General features: G+C 35.6%; 1 protein-coding gene and 1 long non-coding RNA gene across 2 annotated transcripts; both read left to right on the forward strand.

Annotated features, from left to right (window-relative positions):
• Positions 1-4,464: 4,464 nt before the first annotated feature.
• On the forward strand, positions 4,465-8,005 carry LOC109206616 (ACT domain-containing protein ACR4-like). Its single transcript, XM_019369454.1, has 8 exons — positions 4,465-4,607; positions 5,064-5,139; positions 5,430-5,475; positions 5,571-5,685; positions 5,780-5,847; positions 6,126-6,719; positions 6,838-6,942; positions 7,486-8,005. Exons 1-8 carry the CDS (start codon positions 4,604-4,606, stop codon positions 7,825-7,827), a joined length of 1,350 nt encoding a protein of 449 aa, XP_019224999.1. The 5' UTR covers positions 4,465-4,603; the 3' UTR covers positions 7,828-8,005.
• Positions 8,006-20,017: 12,012 nt separating this feature from the next.
• On the forward strand, positions 20,018-23,716 carry LOC109206610. The gene is made up of 3 exons (XR_002064890.1): positions 20,018-20,087; positions 21,119-21,183; positions 23,663-23,716. It is a non-coding gene; the product is annotated as an uncharacterized LOC109206610 (long non-coding RNA).
• Positions 23,717-24,749: the final 1,033 nt, after the last annotated feature.

A 24,749-nucleotide genomic window follows, 5' to 3' on the forward strand; every position in this document is an offset into this window, starting at 1 on the left:
TTACTTATACATATTATTATTATTATTATTATTATTATTATTATGCAGAATAAATAACACTAGCTAGCTTATCTGGCTCTCTGCATAATTATATGTTACATTACAAGTCTCCCGAGATAGCTTAAATATAATCAAATCTTACTTGATGTGTATCTTTTAGCCCAAAAATTGTTATAAAATATATATATGTATTAAGCGTCAAATACATTTGCTAGAGTAAAATAACTAGCCCGTTTGACCATGAAATATTTTTCACTTTTCTTCGATTTCTTTTTACTTTTTTTCGAAATCAGTGTTTGACCAAAATTTTCAATTTTCACTTGAAAGATGAATTTTGAAATTTTTCAAGAATTTGAAAAACTCCAAGTGGGCGTTTGGACATAAGAATTGTAAAATTTCGAAAAAAGTGAAAAAAATTTCAAGTGAAAATGGTATTTGAAAATTAGAGTTGTGTTCGGACATGAATATAATTTTGGATTGTTTTTGAATTTTTGTGAGTGATCTGAGTGAAATTTTGAAAAACATCAAGTTTTTCAAATTTTCTAAAAACTTCAAAATTCATTTTCAAGTGAAAATTAAAAATTTTATGGCCAAATACTGATTTCGAAAAAAAGTAAAAAAAATTCCAAAAAAAGTGACAAAATTTTCATGGCCAAACGGGCTCCAAAAGGCTATTTTTCAAAAATTTTACTCAGATTACTCAAAATTCAATAACCCAAAATTATATTCATGTCCAAACACAACTCTAATTTTCAAATACCATTTTCACTTTTTTTTTTTTTGGGAATTTTACCATTCTTATGTCCAAAAGCCCACTAGATTAGTTGACTGAAAAGAAAGAGTAACTTCTATAAAAAAGTCTCAAATTGTGAATGGACAATCTGGTGAAGAAAAAGTGAGAGCCAATTATTTCTTCCTTTTTCAATACTTGAGTCCGGATAGCAATTGTGGATATATGGTACATTTAAGCAGACAAATTCAGAATTTAAGTTATTGTATCAAGTATGTTTCAGAATATCACAATACCCCAACTCTTTTATTTTTATAATTGTAGCATCCTGGCCAGTTTACGCATAACTCTACTAATTTCACGGAATACCTGCTATCTTTCACCAGCATAGATACCGAGTTCAAACTTATGTGGTTGAAGGGGAGCTTTAGAGCAACGATAAAGTTGTCTCCGTGTGACCTATAAGCCAGGGGTTCGAGCTGTGGAAGCAGCCACTAATGCTTATATTATGGTAGACTGTCTAGATCAATACCTTGAAGTATAGCTCTTTTCCGAACCCTGCGTGAACGCGGGATACCTTATGAATCGAGCTGATCTTTTAAATAACTTTATGTGGTTCTTCGCTACCTAACAAATGGAGTATCTGAGAAGCTAATCTACCTATAAATATATAGACATTTCTTACACCAATAAAAATTCATGAAAAAATAAAATAAAATATTAAAAATTTAAAAAAGAAGGAGGGATGGGTAAGAGGAAATATGGGTTGGCACTTGGCAGAGGAAAGCATGTGCAAAGGTAGAGGAGACAATAAGGGCAACAAGCATGCCCCGTAAGACATGCTTATATGTATGTGCAGTCATATATTGACCTATTGCCCCTACTTAAACCATGTGCTCGCACTCAAATCCATTCAAGATATTTCTTTACTTACACATGAATATAATTTTATTATTTCTACTTTTTTTAAAAAAATATATGTCTTATATACAAATATTTATCCTCAAGTTCAGTCATATTTGTTAGTGGTTTTGGTTTAATCATGTGATACACAGTGGCGGAGACACAAATTTTAATAAGGGGAGACAAAAAATAAAAATGTATGCGATGAAATCAAGGGAAGTCAACATATAATATATATACATAAAAATAAAAAATATAACCTATATACCCAGTGTAATTTTTTTACGAAGGGGGTGTCAATTGACTCCTCTTGTCAATGAGTGACTATGCCACTGTTGATATTCGATATTCATTAATTCAACTAATTCAAATTCGTGCCGCATATGGTTCATAAATGGAGAAACGCTACTTATTAGAAAACTTTTTCATTTCTCCTAACTCATATCCGCAACCTCTGATTAAGATTCGAGGGATTTCATACATACCGCCACGTTTCTTGATGGTCAAACACTATTTTATATAGGTGATTAACTAATTTAGCGAGTGGAGTAAGGCGACTTTTAGCGGGATTAAGGGACAAAGACGCAAATTAAACGATGTCTGGGATTTTGTTTAGTTTCATAATAATTTAAAGTTATGCTATTTTAATTTTACAATCACTGCTATTTCTACAAGTAATAGAATTAAAAAATAGTAATTCCCATATGAACTAGCTAACTGGGATATCTCCCATGCAATGCGCGTGTTCTATGTTAGTTAGCTCAGATACCTATATTAAACCTAATGGATCTAATAAGGGAAAGAATAGGGTAAACTGCAAAATTGACCGACTGGCTGAAATTAATTGTATTTTCTAGCGCAAAAGTGTACAAAATATGTAATATATATATATATATATATATATATATATATAGCTATTATTTTTCGGAGCGGCTAAAATATACATTTATCAAAAAAGATGCTCTTGTATATACGAGTACATTGTTCTGTTATTTTTTTTTAATGTTAAAATCTACACGTGGAGAATAAATATTCTTCTTACGTCCATCTGCCGGATTTATATCAAATTAATTAATATAAGATATGTGCTATTAATTGTATTAGTTTTTAACACTTAACCAGGAAAAAAATAATACGTATTCCTTGATAATTTCTATAGTTAAATACTTAAATAGTTAAATTGATGGATTTGGTACAAACATCAGACAATATCGACCAAGTATATCCGACTTGTACATGGTGTATACATACTATTGAGAGTTGACATTATTATATTGTTCACAATTAACAAGTTACTGTATTATAGCAATCCAAAATTTCTGTTATTTCTTTGTTTAGGATCCAACAAAATTAACCATATCTTATACACGAGTATTATTTTCACTAGTCATCATTATTATGTCAAAGAGTCACGTGTAATTTAAGAAAAAATGATGGACTAAAAATTAAAGGTCATGTGACCCCATTAGACATTATATAAGAATTAATCACTTTCCTTTAATCAGTTTTTCTTCTAAATTAAGATTGAGCTTATAACCAATTAAGTGGGAAAGAAAATAGAAATTTAATGTGACAGCCGTTATAAGAGATAGGAGTTGGAAGTTAAATGTCATTTTTCTAATAAGAAACCACATTCATCTTTAGACCAATTTAAGTAGAGGACGAATAATTATATAAATTGAAGTTGATAAAAAGTATTGAAGTCGAAATTGAAAAGTTAATAAAAATTTAGTACTCTTAACTTTAAGATTCACAGATTACAGCTCAAGTGCATATTAACTAATTATGATTAAATAATTAAATTTTATATATTAATCATATGTCATATATTTATTGATTTGACTTGATATAAATATCCAACCTAATATTCTTTTTTTCTATTATTTCATTGATACTATAAATTTCCACAAACCTTGGAGGCATCTTTTTGACTTTATGAAAATTGACCCTAGAATGTAGTACTATAAATTAGTGCATTTTACTGCCAGCGCATTTTAGCTCTACCCTGCCCCCCTCACTCACCTAACTTCACTGACCAAACGTTAAAGTACGCCGGGTCACCTCCTACCCCCTGCCACCCACCCCCCACCCCACCCATTTTGGTTCTCCTCATTTAGGGAACTTTCTTTTTAAGTACTGAAACCTGAATTTTGAAGAGAAACTGAAACTAGAAAGCCAGAAAGTGAGAGTTTCTTAAATACACACACAAATTGTAAAAGAAAAAAAAGAAAAAACTTTTTCTTATGCATATGAAGGATAGGGGAAAAAGAAAGCAAAGTATTTTATATAAAATGTTCATATGTGTATGGTCAGAGACGGAATTAGAATTTAAAGTTTATTGGGTTTCCGAAATTCTAGACCTTTCAAGTTATTTCGTTCGGAATTAATAATTTATGCATATTAAATAAATTTATTAAGATAAATACAAAATTTGGACCAAAGTTGATGAATTTGACCGAACCTCCATCTGTAATGCTAGCTCCACCCTGTGTTTGGTATTTTAGAATTTTTTCTTTTAGTTTTTCACCCAATGTCCTATACCAATATTAGAATTCTGACTAATTCGAATTTACCGCGCGTAAAATCTTTAAAAGAAAACGCTTCCTACTCGATTTTTTTTTTAGAAACTCGAACTTAATATCTCTGATTAAAAGTATAAAAATCTTACATATCCCAACGCAATAGTGACCTTATTTATTTTGGTGCATATTACATATAAGGAAAAAATACACACAATTATAGTATATGTATGTATTTAGATACAATATTAAAATCAAATTTTATTTTTGATTCTACTAGTACTAGAGTATTATATAATAGAGGGGCTGGTCAAGATTCACTTTCCATATCGTTGGTCGGAGAGAGGTCTTCTGATAAGTCACAAGTCATAAGCCCCTCTTGTGTGTGTTTTGAGAAAATCAAGAAAATCTCGCTGACCCAATTCACCAGCAATCCTCAAGATTTGTAAAAATGGGTACGTGCCATTTCTCCTCTTTTCTCCCTTTTCTCTTTTTCTGTTCCTTTCTATGTTCTTTGGTTCTTCCCAAACCTTATGATTTCATATGGGGGTCCAAAAAATATGGTTTTTTTAATTTGAAAAACATAAGTGTCTTTGTGTTTTTTGTGGGTCATCTTGTTCTTTTGTTCTAACTCATGTTTTCAGCTGTTTTTTTTTCTGGGATTTGGTGGATTTTGATACTTGTGTATGTTTTATGTTTCTTTGTATGTGTTTTGAAATGTTTTACTATTTTTGAAGTGTTTGTTGCTATGTCTTTTTTTGGGGCTAGTCTAAATTCTTAATTACTTAGCTTTATATTTAATTTTGTTAATTACTTGCTTCACTCTTAGGTTCTAGTATCTTCTTTGTGATTGGTAATACTGATTCTCTTTATTTATCTGAGATTTCTTGTATTTTTTTCCTATTACTCAGAAGCTACTGTGAGCTATTCTCAGAATATAATGGATGATGAATATGAAAAATTTATTAGAAGAATGAATCCACCAAGGTACTGGTTATTATTATTATTATTAATTTTTTTTAATTTCTTTTACTGTCCTTGGCATAACTCGTAAAGTTGGTGCCATGTGACCAGTTTACGGGTTTGAGCCGTGGAAACAAGCTCTTGAAAAAATGTAGGGGAAGGGGAAGACTGCATACTTGCGGTCTGTCCTTTCCTCGGATCCCGCGCATAGCGGAGCTTAGTGCACCGGGCTATTTTTTTTTTTAATCTTTAACTGTCACTTCAATCTTAATATTTATGGCATTTACTCCAACTTCATTGGTTATTTCTGTCAGAGTGGTAATTGACAATGAATCTTGCAAAAATGCTACTGTTATTCAGGTAATGTTTTTGTTTTTGTATTGTATTGATTTACTCTGAAATTTAATTTGATGGGATTTTTTCTAATTTTGTGTATCTTTGGTTTCTTGATTCAGGTGGATAGTGCTAACAAACATGGTATACTTCTTGAGGTGGTACAAATTCTTACTGATCTTAACCTTATTATTACCAAGGCTTATATTTGCTCTGATGGTGGTTGGTTCATGGATGGTAAGAATTTTTTACCTTTTTTACCTCATTTAATATAGCATTTTTACTTTCAATTTGGAAAAAGGAATTTACATGAGTTGTCTTCTGTTGGCAGTATTCAATGTCACTAATCAAGAAGGGAACAAAATTACAGAAGAACCAATCTTGGACTATATAATGAAGGTGAGTTGTAGTCTGTGTGCAATTTGGGATTTTTTGTTTATATCTATTAATACTGATGAAAGGGGAGCCTTGGCGTAACTGGTAAAGTTGTTGCCATGTGACCAGGAGGTCACGAGTTCAAGCCGTGGAAACAGCCTCTTGGTTGCGTACAGTAGACCCTTGTGCTCCGGCCTTTCCCTGGATCCCGTGCATAGCGGGAGCTTAATGTACCGGGCTGCCCTTTATATCTATTAATACTGAGGCTGACTGCTTTTTTTGGGGCTGTTTTAAATTTTCAGTCACTTGGTCCAGATTCTTGTTTTGCCTCTTCTATGAGAAGATCAGTTGGGGTTACTACAGGAATGGACCACACATCAATTGAGTTAATTGGAAGTGATAGACCAGGTTTACTATCTGAAGTAAGTGCTGTTCTTACCAACCTTAGATGCAATGTGGTGAATGCTGAAGTGTGGACCCATAACACCCGAGCAGCAGCTATAATGCAAGTTACTGATGAAGAAAACGGGGGTGCAGTTTCTGACCCCGAGAGGTTGACTATGGTCAAGAAACTGTTATGCAATGTACTTAGAGGTAGCAATAAATCGAGAGATGCTAAGACGTTGGTATCTCCTGGGGTCACTCATACCGAGCGAAGGCTTCACCAGTTGATGTTTGCTGACCGGGACTATGAACGTGCAATGGGTGACGGATCAGATGATAAAGAAAGGCCGAACGTGAATGTTGTTAATTGGCAAGATAAGGACTATTCTGTAGTGACAATTCGGTGCAAGGATAGACCGAAACTGCTGTTTGATACGATTTGCACTTTGACGGATATGCAGTACGTGGTTTTCCATGGCAATGTCGATACTGAAGGACCAGAAGCTTACCAGGTACTACACTTTCTTATGTATTTTAGAAATTTCTTATTGTATTATCGCTTTACCCCTACCTAAATTTTACTATCTCTGTGTTTGTGGACTTAATGATAAACTCTTGTTGCATTTCAAGGAATATTGCATAAGGCATATCGATGGATCCCCTGTGAAATCAGATGCAGAAAGACAAAGAGTGATTCAATGTCTTGAAGCAGCAATAGAAAGAAGAGTATCCGAGGTAGTACTGTGATTTACTTATTTTAGACATCTTTTTAGGTTCAGTTATTCAGTTCTAGCTTAGCTCCTTCATGTAATCTTGGCCTTTGGAGAGGAGAGGGCAGAGAAGAAAACTTCCTTCGTGCAAGTTTTTTTGCTTCCTGCGTCCTTTTACTAGTAGCTTGCACCCTTACAAAAAAGGTGAGCGCCTAGCGCGAAAGGTTGCTTTACTAAGTAAGATAAGGCAATAAGCAAAGGCGTAGCAGCTGCACGATAACTAATAAGTCTCTTAGGCCAAAGGGAAAAAAGAGGAGGAAATCCTACCGTGTTTAATTGTTTTATTGAGTTTAAGTATGCTAATTAACTTTGTATCTGTCTATTAGTTGTCTGATAATGTCTCTCCCGTTGTCTTATCTTACAATTTAATTAAGTGCCCTGAGTCATATTAGTTTAAGTTTTCGACCTATTCTCGTTGGACATAGTATTTGACAATTTTATACTGCATTTTTCTTGTCTTATAGTTTTTGGATTTCTAATAGGATCATTTTCCCTTGTATTTGTTCAGGGATTGAAGCTAGAATTATGTACCACAGACAGAGTAGGGCTGCTATCTGATGTTACTAGAATATTCCGCGAGAATAGCCTCACTGTCACCCGAGCTGAAGTAACAACTAGAGCAGGCAAAGCTCTAAATACATTCTATGTTAGCGACTCATCAGGCTATCCTGTCGATGCTAAGATCATTGAATCTGTTCGACAAACTATTGGACAAACGATACTTCGAGTGAAAGGCAATCCTGAAGAGTTAAATCCAGTACAACAAGAATCTCCAACTAGGTTTCTTTTTGGTGGTTTGTTTAAGTCCAGATCCTTTTGTAACTTTGGTTTGGTTAGATCTTACTCTTGAAATCACTAGTTATAGTTCTGTCATCCATTGTATATTCCTATTTACTCTTCTAGGTTTTAGGTATATTAATTAGCAAAAGTTGATTACTACCAATGTCTGTAAATATACATTCTTGATCATATTATGCTTTGTTCTTTTGGTAATGGATTCAACACCTCGTTGACCAATCATGTATCAATTTGCTGCAGAAAATCCGTGTGAAAATTGATACTTTTATGCACAGATTTTTACTTTCTTGATTACTGTACAGTCAAATCTGGCCTTCCATTTGTGTTGATAGCAACTAGCAATAAGCTGTTGTTGTCCTATGTTTGGTTCTTGTAACAACTGTCTTGACCTACGTTTGACTTAATTCGTGATGTTTTCTATATTTTTGAAGAATAATAATGAACCTTAGCATAGTCAAATATTCAAGTAGTTTCTTGTTAGAAACATTTCTTTGTCATAAGAAAAGGCCATTAGATATAGTAGTATTTTTCTTAATTCCTAGAGCCATCCAACTTTGACTAGCTTAATTTCTTGGTTTAGTCAGCCAATTAATCGCGGCGGCTTGTGAGATAATAGGTCTTAATTATTAATTTAGTATTAAGATGCTTCCTCAAGATTCCCATGTCCAAGTATTTTAATAATGATTAGAAGTAGACAGTAGAAAGTATTTTTATGTTATTAGTGTATTTAACATGTTGTAATTCATAACAAGTAAATGTTTAATATTTTAAGTTACCAATCTCACCTAATTATGGACGGTACTAGTAATTATTTTATAGGTGATCTTACAGTGTAAAAACTTACTGATTAAACAACAACAACAACAACAAACCCAGTATATTCCCATCAGGTGGGATCTGGGGAGGGTAGTCTGTACGGTTTGACTTGTGAAGAGTTGTGATTTGTTATATTAATGTTGTGTGTGAATGGTCTTACTTCTAATATAATCTTATTGGTGCATTTCTTGGTTAGTGGTTATTTCTTGAAATTGGTGTTCCTCTACTTTGGCATTTTGACATATTTTTGTAACCAATCCCCAATTCTGGGAGATTGATAAGGATTTCAAACCTAAGGGCTTGTCATGTTGTCTATTAGGTCAATTGTTCACATTGAGCCTTTGATATTGTTGGAGGTTACAAGTTAGTGAATAATAGATGTGTTTCTCAGCTGTCATTATGCTGATCCAGAATTGGCTAAATTGCATTTATGGATTTTGTCATACAAGAAATTTCAGTTTAAGGATGCAGTCAAAAGAAAGATTGCTTGATGTAGTCTGGACTAATGGTTAATGAAGTAAGTGAAAATCGCAGGAGATTAAGATTAAGATTTAAACTTAGTAGAGACAACAAATGCAACGTGATTCTTTTTGTTTTTCTAATACTTGATGGATAGAGTCACCCGTAAATATATGTTAGTAAATGATAATAGGTACTACGTCATATAGTTAAGGTACGAGAAATTCGCAGTACTCAAAACAAAAAGATTGTGTAAATCCTCAACCAGAAAAACAAAACACTCAAATGGACAAAATTGGTCTGTCCTAAAAAAGAAATGAAAATGGTTATCCGATTTTAAAAAAGTAATATGTCAAAGAAAATAGTATAGTACTTACCTTTTGATGGTTGCCCAAATGAAATGAAAACAAAAGTAGGGGGGGAAAAGGAAATACATGAAACATACATGGCACATTTGCCAATATGAAAGGTCCGATCCTTAAATAGAGTGAAAAGATGGACAGCTCAAATTGGAAAGTGATCTCATCGAATTTCCTTTTTGACGAAATAATGCATATGGAATGGTGCCATTTGAATTTCCAATGTACACCATTAAACAAGACTTGTAAAATTGGAGAAAAAAAAAATTAAAAGTGATAGAGCAGTCCCCTTTTTAGAATGGTCTTCCAATCCAATCAGGAAAATGAAATTCAATATCCTTTTGGAAAATTTGGAGGAAATTCAATTCCCTTTCCTTTAACGGTTTAACCTTTTGCATAATGAGTCTAAGCGCCCGTTTGGCCATAAAAAAATTACTTTTTTCAAAACAAAAAAAAAAATCTTTTTTTGAAATTATTGTTTAACTATGAAATTTTTAATTTTTGCTTGAAAGTGAATTTCGAATTTCTTTAAGAATTTGAAAAACTCCAAAAAGTTATTTTTCAAAATTTTCATATCAAATCATTCACAAAAATACAAAAACAACCAAAAATTATATTCATGAACAAACACTACTCTAATTTTCAAATAATATACTTTCACTTGAATTTTTTTTCAATTTTTCCGAAATTTTACAATTGTTATGTCCAAACGCCCACTAAGTTTCTTTGCACCGACAGTATAAAAATATTTACACAATCAGGTCACTTATAAAGTAAATATAGGTAAATCTATGATTACAATAATTAATAATCTAATAAAAAATAACTAACCGCTATAATAGATTAAATTACACAAAAAGCGCAGCCTGATGAATAAAGCATCTCATATTCACGCAGGGTTCGAGGAATGGCCGAACCCAAAAGATAAGACGTAGACATCCTACTCTAATGCAAGTATTAGTGACTGCTTTCATGGTTCGATTACATTGGTGTCTGCTTTCATTGCTCAATTATATTAATAACTACTTTCACGACTTGATTAAATTACATTAATCCTATAAAATAATTTTATGTTGTCAATGTATATAACCCAGATCCATCGGATCATCATTGTTGATTTGGTGCTCAAATTAAGGATATATAGTGACGTAGGGTGTAGCCACTTGGATTCTCGGCTATGGTGCCACTTCAGATAATGCCAGATGGGATTAACTGCCTTTGTGTATATCTTATATTCTTAGCTTATGTGGTGATTGTATAAGCCAAGTTCTTTCTTATTTGGATAGAATTTGGGACCACTCTTGTGATGTATTAGGATATTAGGTCATCAAACACTACCATTAACTTTATATGAGTTGGAATATTTGTAGCAAAGCAGATTAATTAGGGAATCGTCGTAGGTTAAGATTAATAAAATTCATTTGTTCTATAGGTTAAGATATGGGCTAAACTAGCCCAAGTACACTCTTAATATGGTGTGATATTGTTTGCTTTGGGCCAAACCCGCACGGTTTTCCCAAAAGGCCTCACACCAAGTGACCAATCTTTCTGTGGAGGCGGCGAAGGGATGGTAAGGCTTTGAAGCCAAGCAAGCAGCAGAGATCTCTACACCTTATATGTAGACTCCCAATCTTTTCAGCTACCAATGTGGGACTTTGTTCGCACACCCAACAATCTCCCCCTCGAACTAAGTTCCACGTGGTCCACTACCACGATCCACGGGTCAATTTTCGAGATTCACTGTGTGCCACCCACATTGTTAGAGTATTATGGCAACTGAAGCCCGCAACTAGCTTCTTCTTGTGTGTGCACCGCCCTGCACCATCACTCCGCCATCTCCATACTTGTTCCGCTGAACCTGGGCTCTGATACCAGTTGTTGGGCTAAACTAGCCCAAGTACACTCTTAATATGGTGTGATATTGTCCGCTTTGGGCCAAGCCCGCACGGTTTTCCCAAAAGGCCTGACACCATTAAGAGATCTCTACACCTTATATGTAGACTCCCAATCTTTTCAGCTACCAATGTGGGACTTTGTTCGCACACCCAACAACATGTATAATAGAGTATTATAACAGGTATTATCAAGATAGCGGTAGGATGACTATGATCCCTCCATCCTTCGAGCCATTAAGTTGGAAAAAATCTTAGTAGGAAACGCTTCCCTCTTTAATCAACCTTATGCAGTACAAATCCAAATTAGTCGAGAGTGCAAATCCAAATTAGTCGAGCCCTAATGCTGATACCAAACATCGAGTAAAAAATAACACAAAAGAAGAATTTTATTATAGGTCGCTTTGGATAAGTCGTTGGACTTAGACATTATGAAAACGTAATGTATAAAGCCAATGCATACTACCAACTCGATGACATCTTTGATTGCATGGATAGATTTACGTCTTGGCCTAACTATTTGATGCACCAAGTTGTAGCAATGCAATTAAAAGAAGAATAAAGAAAATTCCACAAAACAAAGGTTCAAGTAGTTTTGTGGCTCTGTACAAACTTATTTTTAGTTTTATTACCCTACTTTTATTTTACATATGGAAGATTTACTTTTACACGTAAGAGATCTGTCTTTTACACATAAGAGATCTAAAAAGGTCATTTTCTTAAATTGTAAATTGTAAAGGGGCATGATGTACAAATAACACCAAAAAAAATTAAGGGAAGAGGGAGAAGAAAATGAAAATTTTCTGCTTATGTGTCTAAGTTTTATGGAAAGAGTTATTTGATATCTATATTAGCGACAGGTAATAGCAACTCAGTAGTTAATGGGAGAGTCGAGGTACGCCGCAAATTGGTCCGAACAATACAACCTGACTTAATTGGTTTTTGAAAGGCTAAGCTAAGTCTAAACATTAATATTAGAGATTTTTACATACCTATACACTATTGGAAACTTTATTACACTCCCTACTCAAGTTTCACTTTAATTACCTCCTACATACAAAATTACTAATTATGTATATTTTTAGGATTTAACGATAATTAATCAATTCCTACAATCACTGTAGCCATTCCCTCATGGCTAAAGAAACAAATTAACTCCAAAGGCATGTTTAATGATCTCATTAGCTGGAGGGAGGCCTTTCCTTTCATTCTCTGGCACTTATGGTTAGCTAGGAACAAAATTCTATTCAATAAGAATAAAAACCCCACGTTAGCGAACCACATCATCAGTAAAGCAATAGAGTTCAAATACGTGACAGAAACCATCCACACTAAACCAGACAAACGCATTTCCTTCATCAAATGGGAGCCGCCCGAACCAAATTTTATCAAACTCATCATAGACAGTTCCTGCATGGGAAGCCCAGGTAAGGGGGGGGGGGATTGGGGGAGTCTTCAGAGACAACGACGCCAACTGGATCCTTGGGTTCAGCATGGCCATACCACATGCCACAAATATCTAGATGGAAGCTCTAGCCTTACTTCATGGATTAAAATTGCCAAAGAGAAAGGAATGCAACACTTAATCATCGAATCTGACTGTAAAGAATTAATTAAATTGATGAATAGCAATGACGGATATTATCAAAATTTGGTTGATGATTGCAGAAATCTATTACAGGAGATGGAGAATCCACCGCTGAAGCACATCTTTAGGGAGGCAAATGAAGTAGCAGACAAGCTGGCTAAGAAAGGGAGCAACTCTGATGTATTTGGGGATTTAAACTTGTTTTATTATCCACCTTCTTTTGTTGTATCTTCTTTTGAAAGAGATAAAGCAGGCACCATGTCGCCGAGACTTGTCCACGTTTGTAATGACGCTTAATTATTAATGTATGTCTTTCATTACAAAAAGAAATGCCTGTTTTCACTTTTCTTTCAAAAATTCCTCTACAGTTTTAATCTCTTCTTCAAAATCCCTATCTATTTTTACATATTCCATCCCTAAATACTCTAACAAGATTGTAGTTGTTAAAATTTTGCTTAATTTTCAGTGAAGAAGAAAACATTCTCCAAGATTAGCCCTAAAAAAGCTAAAGTAGACGATATTCCTACTTTTGATTTGGGTGTTTTCTCACGGGATTCACCCAAAAAAGTTTTAAAATTGGCACATGCAAAAGCAGAGACCAAGCCCAGGCTTTCCCCTCGTGAAGTTAGGGCAGAAGCTCGCACAAAACAGAAGCACGATAAGGATGCTGGTAAAGCCTCGACGTCTGTTAAATCTGTAAAACGGAAGGGTAAAGAAATTGCTTCCGATAATGATTTTCTTGAAGAAGAAGTTATCACGAAAGTTAAAAAAAATCAGAGTTTCTCCTAATGTTAAACCTTCAAAAAAGAAGAAGGTTCAAAAATCAGCTAAAACTGTACCCCAACAGTCATTGGAGAAGCTACAATTTCAGTAGTTTTAATTTTTTTTTGTTTTTTGTAAAGCTAAAAAACTTGTTCTATTTCTCATGAACATACATAATTTTGTGTTTTTGTATTTGTAGATATTTTGTCTACATTGTGTAGATTTGTTGTAGGTTAACAAATTTTCTTCATGTGTTGTCTTCTTGTAGATATTTTGTAGTATAAATGTAGTTATATTGTTATCTGGTTTTGAAACAAGTTTATTAACTTGCTGTTTCTTTTGCTGCAGAATCGAAAGTTTTTTGCACCACATGATTTTGATTATGACATCACCAGGTTCCAGACATTATGCGACCCTACTATTCCTGGCTAAATCAAGGATTTATCGTCTGAAAAAGGGTTGAAGCTGTTCAAGAAGATATATTTTGGGTATTTTCTTTCCTTGCCAAAAATATGTATCCAAAATCAAGCAATTCACCTTCTTATGAAGTATGAATTGAATGCATCTGGTTCCGACTTTTTTACAATAGAGATAAAGGGTGAGAGGTTGAATTTCGGGTTGAGAGAGTTTGCCCTGATTAGTGGCCTTAGATATTTACAGAAGTGACGGACTTTGGTTACACAACTACATATGACAGTAAAATAATGAGGAGCTATTTCCCAAACAAGGAAAAAATTGAGAGGTCATACTTGAAACAAATTGTAAACAGCCGTAGTTGGGTGAACGATGAGGATGCAGTCAAGCTGTGTATTCTCTATCTCATCGAATTCTTCATATGTCCTTCAGACAAAGAAAATTTAGGTTTGATAGACCATTTTAGGTTCTACTTGGTGGACTCGGGCAGTATACCGAACTGCGCATGGGGCATCCAATCTTATATTTGCTTGAGTCCGTTAGGCACAAGCTCAACCCTTCTGTGCATTGTATCTCATTCGAAGTTTTGCACTAGCTATGCAAATATGGTTGTACGAGTGTTGCTCTACGGTCAACATGGATATAGCTACAAGATTTTCTAATTCGATCCCCTGCGTACTGAACTGGACAGCTAGTAAGAACAAGATATGGTAATCTGCATTGGAAGATAGAATGATCAAACAATCATGGATCAAGGTAAATGTTTTTTTGCTTCTGCGCACACAATTTAATATAAATTTTCTACATAATTAATACATATTATGAGTAGGTCTCTCATATTTTTTTCCCACTCAGTTCACCAACATAATTGACGCACCAGAAGAGCTTTCGAGAATGAATTTGCCAGATAAAAGTTGAATACATTCTTGTAGAAGATGAAACAAAGTCCGAGCATCCGACAGATTCTCCATCTCTATCCGGTCATAAGCAGACAATTGGAAAAGATGACAAGAAAGACATTTTGAAACAAATTAAAAAAAAAAAAGATGTTGATAAGGTAACATTTATACATAATCCTAGATGGTTTCTTTAATTTATGTTATGCAAATTATTTCGTTAACTCTTTCTATTTTAATATGTAGGTGAGTTCAGACCTTGGAACTTTAAAGAAAGATATTTTTAAAGAACTAGGTAGCATTCGACTGCTACTCAAAGATTCAATCAAGGCTATTTTAGAGGCAGTAAACACTCAAAAGGATAACATTGATGCTAAGGTTTCATTCGAAATATAGTCATTTTAGACAACGATTTTTATAATTTCTAAGTATCTATTATCATTCATAAAAGTATATAGCCTAATAAATCATGCTTGCAGTTTATTGGCAGTTCTACGAAAAATGATGAGCATTGCAAAGAAAAGAACAATCAGCACATTCCGGACAGTAGTGCTAAATCAGTGTTGGCCGTCAGTAGTAAAAAAAGGTATCTACATTATCTTTACATTTTATCTATATTATATCAACATTATATCTACATATACCCGAGATTACTAGCAACCAATCTACATTATATTTTCAATGGTTTTCTTAGATACAGGACACCTGAATGACATACAAATTGAGGAGAATGTTCTTGTAGGTGTTGATTTGTCTTCCAAATTTGAAGGGGCATTTGATGAAGAAAATGCAGGTATGATTTAGTATATGTTATCATCATATTTCACAATTTTCATATCAAATGCAGGACAACATTTCTACAAATTTACTATACATTCACTATAATTTATCTACATTTTTGTTAATGTTTCCTACAAATAATCTACAAATTAGTTAAGTTGCGCACATTTATTGTAACAGAGAAGAAAACTCTGCATGTGGACTCTCTAAAACAGGAAGCTAATATTGGCATTCCAGGAGAGCATTTAAATGAGGAGAAGGAGACAACAAAAATCCAGACTCTCTAAAACAGGAAGCTAATATTGGCATTCCAGGAGAGCATTTAAATGAGGAGAAGGAGACAACAAAAATTCAATCTCCCATTCAACAAGAAAACGTTATACAACCAGGAGACGATTGCTGTGAACATTTCAGTGGTATTATATGTTACATTACAATTGTAGGGAAAAAAAGGTTTTAAAAATTTGTTTCAATTTTCCATAAAGAACTGATGCAATATGTCTTCTTATTCTTTTGTTTTAAAATTTTGAAGGTGAACCAACCGACAACATTATTGTAGGTGTCAGATGACTGTAGATCTGAAAAAAGGAAAGTAACACTTAATGATTTTGAGTTGCTAGAAAACTTCTCCCAGATTGTTAAGTTTGGCGAGCCTATCCAAGATGACACAACCCTTAATTTACAAGGAAGAACAAGGCAGCCTCGAAAACATGCCAGATCCCCCTTTCTCCCTTTTTACAGTTCTAGGGGGAGCACTTCAGGAGGACCTCTAATTTTCCTCATCAAGCATTCATTTACTGGGTTTATTGGCGACGATGTTGATCCTGACTTGTTGGAAGAACTCAATAAGTGGTTATACTCTGGTACCGACAGGTGTCAAAGAGGTTAGATTATACAAGTTTTTATATTATCGAGTTCATACAAATTTTTGATTTCCAGTTGAATCAACATATTTATTGTAATTGCTATGTGTTTAAATAGGAGGAAAGCGCCTTATTCTATAAAAGATAACCAGTTTAAGTCGTGGTATAATCTTGGAGTGGAAAAAGTTGATAAAAAGGAGTGGTTTTACACTTTAGTACATCCCGGACAAGTCCTCAACGACACGGTAAACACATACCCTGGCAGAATGTAATGATTAGCTGTAGTATTCTATTATTGGAGAATATTGTAGTTTATTTTGTTTAAAAGGTGTATAATTTGTTTGAAGAATTAAGAAATAATGAACTCTGTTTTTTTTTTGCAGCACATTGATGTTATTTTATACTATTTGAGGAAGAGAAGAAAGTATGGTCCTGTGAACAAATACGGTTACTACACTGACTGATTTTCAAGCTATAATTGAACANCCAACCCCGTCCTCAAAATGGACACGACCTGCCGTGTGGACAAAGGTCGGGCCCAAGGGACGACCATGTAATCACGTCGGCCCCTCTGTAACGTGCATTTTATCTTTAGTTTATATATTTTATCTTTATATCGTAAATAGGAAAAAAGGAGAAATCCCTCCGCTATATAAGGGGGGTTCCCAACTGTGTAATGGGGGATTTTGGATCAATAACATTTCTACTTACTTTCTCTATCTCTCTGTCTCAATTTCTATCTCCCTCTTTCTCTGAAAAACGGATACCTCGGATCTTTGTAACATTATCACGCAACTTTGTCCTTTAACTGCTCCGAATCACCAAACCACAAAGGATTACTCATTATCTAGTGTCGATTATCTTTGATTACGATTTACCTCTTCTCCATATATTTGATTGATTTGCTTAAACACTGTTCGTTAACCTTTTAAGCCAAACAACCACATTGCCACCATTGCCAAGTGCTGCATCCTTGCCAACACTTCCAAAAACTACACCTAATTTACCATCTTTGCCTACATTGCCCTCTGCACCAAAGATGACTACCACCAATGCCTGCCAATGTTCCTCTTCCCAAAATGCCTTCACTTCCTACCAGTCCTACACTTGCAACTCCTCCATCAAACTGATCTTGCAACATTTTCCTGTCTTACCCTATGTTCTCTGCCGTTTATTTTTTATTTTTTTTCCTTTTTCTCTGTTGTTTTTATCTTTTGAGTGATTCTTAACAATATGTATCGTATCGGTTATGCTCTCTTGAGTGTTATACATTTATTATGCAGTAGACTTTGTATTAATGCCATGCAGTTGTCTATTATTGATTTAACTGTATTTCTCCAGTATATGTGTTTGACCAAAAGATATTAAAAGCTTTTTGGTTTGATCAATCAATGAAGACGAAGAGGTAAATCTCAGCCAAGTATAATAAAATCTAGATTAAATGATATAAGAGAAAGATAAGATGATCGATGCTTCCTTGTATGTCGGAACCAAATGATTACTCATAAATATGGCAACTTCAAATGCCGAAAAATGTTGTAATGAATGTGATTGAACAAAATAAGATGATGTAAGGATCAGATCCATATTCAGTAAGCAAAGTTGTCCTTTTTTTGTATTCACCTTTTCCTTCTTTTACAGAGCGTTTTCCTACTATTTATAAGGGACAATCCCCTTTCAAACCCTAAAGAGGTACAACACAAAGAATATTCAAAAAGCATATTCCTACTGTCTCATACTACGCTAACACTACTGCAGACGCTGTGCGTTTGCTTTAACCACTTGTTGGTCGTCACCCTTTATAACGACCAAAGGACGCTACATCATAAGGACCTCATTCCTCACCGCACTCAGCAATGGTCGTGGTCGTCCAAATTTGGATTTAGACAGTTAGTCCCTCCGCTTGTCGAGGTTGCGGCCCGACACGTCCTTGATAATCGAACATCGTCTATACTTGCGGAGAAATTTGGTTTGCGAATCATAACGGTTTGACCAATGACGGAAGAGCAGTGCGCTTCACGACATCTTGGGTTGTGTGTCCTATCGGGAAATAACGTCACTTCCACGTGCGTCATCATTACGCGTTTTCCCGAGACAGAGACTGAGGGTTTGTCACTTCGGTTTTGGTGCCATGGGCGGCCTTTCGCTTCGATTCTGGCACCACCCAACCCTATAAATAGGTAAAGGGTTTGTTTTTTCAAAAACCCTTGGTCATTTCCTCTGGTTACTCCTTCTCGTATCTTTAGCTTTGTTTTTGTGATTTCTTAACTTCCTCTCTTCCGTTCATTGTTCTTGGTTTCTTTTGTCTCGTTAATACATTTTCCGCCGTAAATATGCCTAGAACACACCGGTCACGTGAAGGGCTTTCTGACGCCACCTCGTTATCCATGGCGCTTCCTTCTGGTGGTGAGGACACGATGGCAGGGGAGGGGGACACGTTTCCCACTGTAGAAGAGTTGTTACCGAGACACCCTATGTCTCGAAGTGACTTTCTTAAGGATCCTGCTCCTAGTCCCGTTCCGGTAGTGTCTGAAATTGAGCAGGCCCATATAGATGCCCTCCACACTAAGTATAGCATTCCTTCTCATGTCGAGATGGTTCCGGCGCAAGGGATCATGGAGGTCCATAGACCGGGGTATTGTGCTTTTTACGAATATCCCTTTGTGATTGGTCATTTGTGAGAGTCAAATGACCAATTACAAAGGGATATTTGTAAAAAGCACAATACCCCGGTCTATGGACCTCCACGAAGTCCCTCCCCGCCGGAACCGTCTCGACATGAGAAGGAATGCTATACTTAGGTGCGAGTATTGGAACGCACATGCGAGATCGCTGGTGCGGGAATTTGACCGCAGAAGCAGTTTCTGAGGGCTTAAGTGAGAACTGCACCTGCGATGGATTTTCCGCAGGTACGGCGTCGCAGGAGTGACATGAGAACCGTAGATGCGAAAGTTTTGGGCAGAATGTATAAAAGGTGGACTTCACGAATTTTAGTTCATTTTCCACCATTTTTAGTCGACTTTGGAGCTTTTGAGAGCGATTTTGAGGAGGAATTCATGGGTTTATCAGCAAGGTAAGTGGCTTGTGCCCTAATACTCGTATATGTGATAATTTCCCGTTGATTAATCATGTAATTAGTGAAGATTAGGGGTGAAAATGAGGTGTTAGGACTTGGGAATTGGAGAGTTTGATTTGGAATTTGAGGGACCATTTGATGTCGTATTTTGATGAATTTGGTATGGATGGACTCGTGAGTGAAAGGGCTTTCTAGTTTTGTGACTTTTATCGGATTCCGAGACGTGGGTCCGGAGCTCGAGTTTGAGATGATTGCGGTATTTGTGTCTAATTTGATAGTTTTTCTTGTGGAATTCATTCCATTAGCGCATATTGAGGGTATTTTTCTGTTTGTGAATAGATTCGAAATGATTGGAGGCCAAGCAAGGGGAAACAGCAACGCGGAGTAGAAGATTTGATCGGTTTGAGGTAAGTAACGATTGCAAATCTAGTACTGAGGGTATGAAACCCCGGATTTTGTATCGTTTTACTATTTTGAGGTGATGCACATGCTTGGTGACGGGCGTATAGGCGTGCACCATTGGGAATTGTGACTTGGTCTGTCCCGTAGCAGCTATAAAGTTGCGTATTTGGTTGAAACTATATGATACTTATGTGTTTTAGAAAGAGTTTCTGTAAAATGGGCTAAATGCCATATTTGGGCCTTGTGCTAGAGCTGTTTGGACCCTTAGGGGCCTTTTCTTACTACCCTCTTACTGTTTTTGGTTAAGAATCTATACTCAGTCTTGTTACACTTATTGATTTTATAACTCAGTCTTTATTACTCTGTTTTGATGCATATAAAATGTTGTTTTGGGCTGAGTACCCTGTTTTTACTGAGAGCCCGAGTGGCTTGAGAGGTTTATGACTGAGTGAGGCAGAGGGCCTGATTTGTGAGGATATTTATGGGATCGGGCTGCACGACGCAGCATGTTGTTACTGATTCATGATTGAGTGAGGTCGAGGGCCTGATTGATTTATGCCACGAGGTGGCTTGATATAGCGCTTGGGCTGAAGGAGCCCCTCCGGAGTCTGCACACCCCCAGTGAGTGCGAGTACCCTGAGTGTGAGTGATGTTATGCCCGAGGGGCTGTATACGAGTGACTGTGAGGTTGCCCGAGGGGCTGTATCTGAGTGATGTTTTGCCCGAGGGGCTGCTTATGAGTGATATTTTGCCCGAGGGGCTGTTTATGATTTTATCATTTTGCTCACTGTTGCACTGAACCTCTGTTTAAGAACTGTTGGAGAATATCTTCAAATGATTTTACTGAAACTGAGTTTAAACGAAATGGTTTGATTCAAACTCTGCTTTTAAAAGCCTGTTATATTTTACTGAGATCTTCCTGATATGAACTTATTATGCTTTATTGCTCGTCACTGCTTCTCAGTCTTTATTTACTTTGGTTACTTACTGAGTTGATGTACTCACGTTACTCCCTGCACCTTATGTGCGGATCCAGGCGCATCAGGACCCGGTAGCGGCTGTTGACTAGTCCAGTTGTAGACTTTTCTCGGATTTGGCAAGGTAGCTTCTGGTGATCGCATCCCTGTTCTTCTCCCTCCTATCTTCCTATAGTTTATTTTGTAGTTGCATTTCCATACTATGTTAATCTCGGTATCTTCGGACAGGTTTTTTAGTAGATGCTCATGACCAGTGACACCCCAATATCAGGCTTTTCTTTCCGCACTTTCATTATTCAGATTTCCTTTATTAAGTTCTATTATTAAATAGCTTGAAGTTATATTTAAATTGAAATATTGGGTCGTTTTTGGTAAAGAATCGGCTTGCCCAGTACCACGATAGGCGCCATCACGACATGGTAGTTTGGGTCGTGACAAGAAGCTAGGGATTCGAAATTTTGGGATTTAGACCTCAAATTGAGGTCGGATTCCAAAATCAATTGTATATCCGGGCTCAGGAGTGAATGGATAATTGAGTTTTGGTCCGAATTTCCCCTATATATACCCTTTAGTTGTAATAATCAAACTCAAATCAAATCAAAACACAACATAACTTCCTTGGAAAACAAAGCATCAATGTAGCTAGCAAATTAATTAACAATGGCTATTTCCAACAATTGCTCAATCCTCTTCTTGATCATAGCATTATTATCCTTATCAAGTATCACTGCAACACAGTAAAATTGCACGGGGCGCCTTATTTGGTCGCCTCCATTTAACCTATACCCATTTTTTTAAAACTTTTAACTTGTACCCACTTTTTAACAACTTCAGCCCCCTTTCTCCTCCTCCTTCTCCTCCTTCGTTTTCTTCTTTCTTCTTCTACAACGATGACTTCAACATTGCCCTCTTTGATTAATGACAAATGCATTGGTCAAAAATGTCAGATCAAGTGTAGACAAAAGGGAAGGGAAATATTAGGCGTAAAATCACAGTAGTATTAGCCTCTGTAGCCATATTTAGAGCTTTCTTCACATTAGAGTCAGCATCAGCTTCTGTTATCACCAGGCTAGGATTATGAATTTTGATAAGTCCTTTCACCTTCCTTAGGAACTCGCACCTGCGACCAACCCCTCGCATCTGCGGAACCGCATATGCGGCCCTTCTTCCGCAGATGCGGAAACACCAGANTCTAACTTTAAATAAATAAATATATTTTGTAACTAATATGGGTAGGTCGGATAATTATGTAAACATGAACATATTTGATAATAAAATTTTTAATTTTGTATAGGTATGAAAAAATCCCTTAATATTAACTACCTCACGAAGAAAGGAATCTTGGAATTTATCAATGAAAAATATGAAGATACTTCATCTAGTCATATTGTCTGCCGTCTGGTTGTATTATTAAATTAAAAAGTGAACATTTTGATCTTACTAATAAGTTGAGAATCATGGGCATAATCTTCTCCAATATACTCAGATAATTACATAAAAAATATCATTCTCTTCCAAGATTCAGATTGATAATTAGTGTTTCTTGTTTTAATCATCAGTCAATGGTCAAATACTACATAGAAAATTTAAGCTGAATAATCCTGACCACAAGTTCAGTAGAAATTTAATGTAAGGATCTGACTAATTAATTAGTCACTCTATCACATGCCATATGGAAATTCCATTGCCATGATTTTGTATTTCTTTTCTGAGAAAGCTAATCAGCTAAAAGCTATTCTCTGGGTCGGTCCATCGACCCATTTATTTATATTTAACCCTTTTCCAACAAAAGAGAAGGTAAAGAAATAAGATCATGTGCTAACTTGTAGTTCTTGATACTCTAAAATGTTATTTTGATTCTCTTTTTTTTTTTTTTTTATCATTTGACGTTCGGTACTTGTTTAGTGGTTCCAATTAATTCAAATTCCGCACCGCGCAAGATCCATTGAAGGGGAAAGAGCTTTCTACTGTAAGTTTTTATTAATTCATTCGAAATATCTAGTAAGGATCCTATTCATCCTACAATACTATTTTTTGTAAAGTTTATTATTTCAAGGTAAATTCATTTAAAAAAGAAAGAATTACAAGTAAATATATTTGACCTTACACCATAACAAAAATAGCCCATTTTTTAAGGTAAAAATTACACGGGGCGCCGTATTTGGTCGTCCCCATTTAACCTGTACCCATTTTTTTAAAAACTTTTAACTTGTACCCACTTTTTAAACAACTTCAGCCCCCTTTCTCCTCCTCCTTCTCCTCCTTCGTTTTCTTCTTTCTTCTTCTACTACGATGACTTCAACATTGCTCTCTTTGATTAATGACAAATGCATAGGTCAAAAATGTCAGATCAAGTGTAGACAAAAGGGAAGGGAAATATTAGGCGTAAAATCACAGTAGTATTAGCCTCTGTAGCCATATTTAGAGCTTTCTTCACATTAGAGTCAACATCAGCTACTGTTATCACCAGGCTAGGATTATGAATTTTGATAAGTCCTTTCATGCTAACGTACATTGCTTGAACAACAGGCACCTCTGAATTTGAAATTCCTGATAAAGCACCAACTCCTATATCCATAATCTTGAATCTTCTTTCTTTGCAGACTGCCTTTGGCCATTTCAAAGCTGTAGCAGCATCTTCACAAGTGCAAAAATTGCGTTCCGAGACAACGATATATGCCTTCTTTCCAACAGTTGATCTGAACTTTTCAAGAAGAGGTGCAAGAGCTTTAACTTTTCAAGAAGAGGTGCAAGAGCTGAAGTTCCCCAGTTACAAAGACAAAAACTTCAGCTCTAGAGCTTAAGTTTCCCAGTTCCAAAACAGAAACTTCAGCTCTAGAGCTTAAGTTCCCCAGTTACAAAACAAAAACTTCAGCTCTAGAGCTGAAGTTCGACAGTTACAGAACAAAAACACAAACAAAAAGCCAGTTACAAATAAAAACTTCAGCTCTAGAGCTGAAGTTTGACAGTTACAAAACAAAAACCTAGAGCTGAAGTTCGACAGTTACAAAACAAAAACTCAGGCCTGGCTACTAGAATGCTGAAATTTTGCATAATTGTCTTTGCTACTTCAGCCCCGTATGTTGAAGTTATGCGAAAAAGCGGGTACGCTAATTGTAATTTTTTTTGCAAAGCAGGCACAAATTAAAACGTAACACAAAAAGCGGGTATAGATGCAAATGCCCCCTACAACACACGCTGCTCGTGGGCTACTGCAACTTTTGAACTTGCCTACAATCCATCATTGCCTCAGCCAACAATGCCAAAATTACCCACTATTCCAAACTTGCCAACAGCAGCCACATTACCACCATTGCCAACTCTTCCAACGGCTACGCCATTACCATCTTTGCCTACGTTGCCCGCTATTCCAAAGATGACTCTACCACCAATGCTTGCCAATATTCCTCTTCCCAACATGCCCTCACTTCCTACCATTCCTACAGTTTCACCTCCTCCATCCAACTAATCTTGCAGCTCCACTACATATTAGTTGTTTGTTTACCCTTATTGGTCTATTGTTTCTTTTATTTTTTTTTAAATTTCCAATGTTATTCGAGCTGATTGTGAGTATTGTCTGAGTGTTATGTTTTGCTTGTGAAACATCATTTGATGTAATTTACTGTTACTATTAATTTTTTCCGTCTATTTCGTTATACTATTCTAGAGCAAAGTTTATTTCTTTATTTT

Source organism: Nicotiana attenuata, unplaced genomic scaffold (assembly GCF_001879085.1).
Source record: "Nicotiana attenuata strain UT unplaced genomic scaffold, NIATTr2, whole genome shotgun sequence".
Classification (NCBI taxonomy): domain Eukaryota; kingdom Viridiplantae; phylum Streptophyta; class Magnoliopsida; order Solanales; family Solanaceae; genus Nicotiana; species Nicotiana attenuata.

Excerpts from the sequence above, each read along its gene's own strand:
- LOC109206616 (XM_019369454.1), top strand. Across the intron at positions 5,476-5,570 it reads AAAATGCTACTGTTATTCAG|GTGGATAGTGCTAACAAACA; the intron begins GTAATGTTTTTG and ends TTCTTGATTCAG. Across the intron at positions 5,848-6,125 it reads TCTTGGACTATATAATGAAG|TCACTTGGTCCAGATTCTTG; the intron begins GTGAGTTGTAGT and ends TTAAATTTTCAG.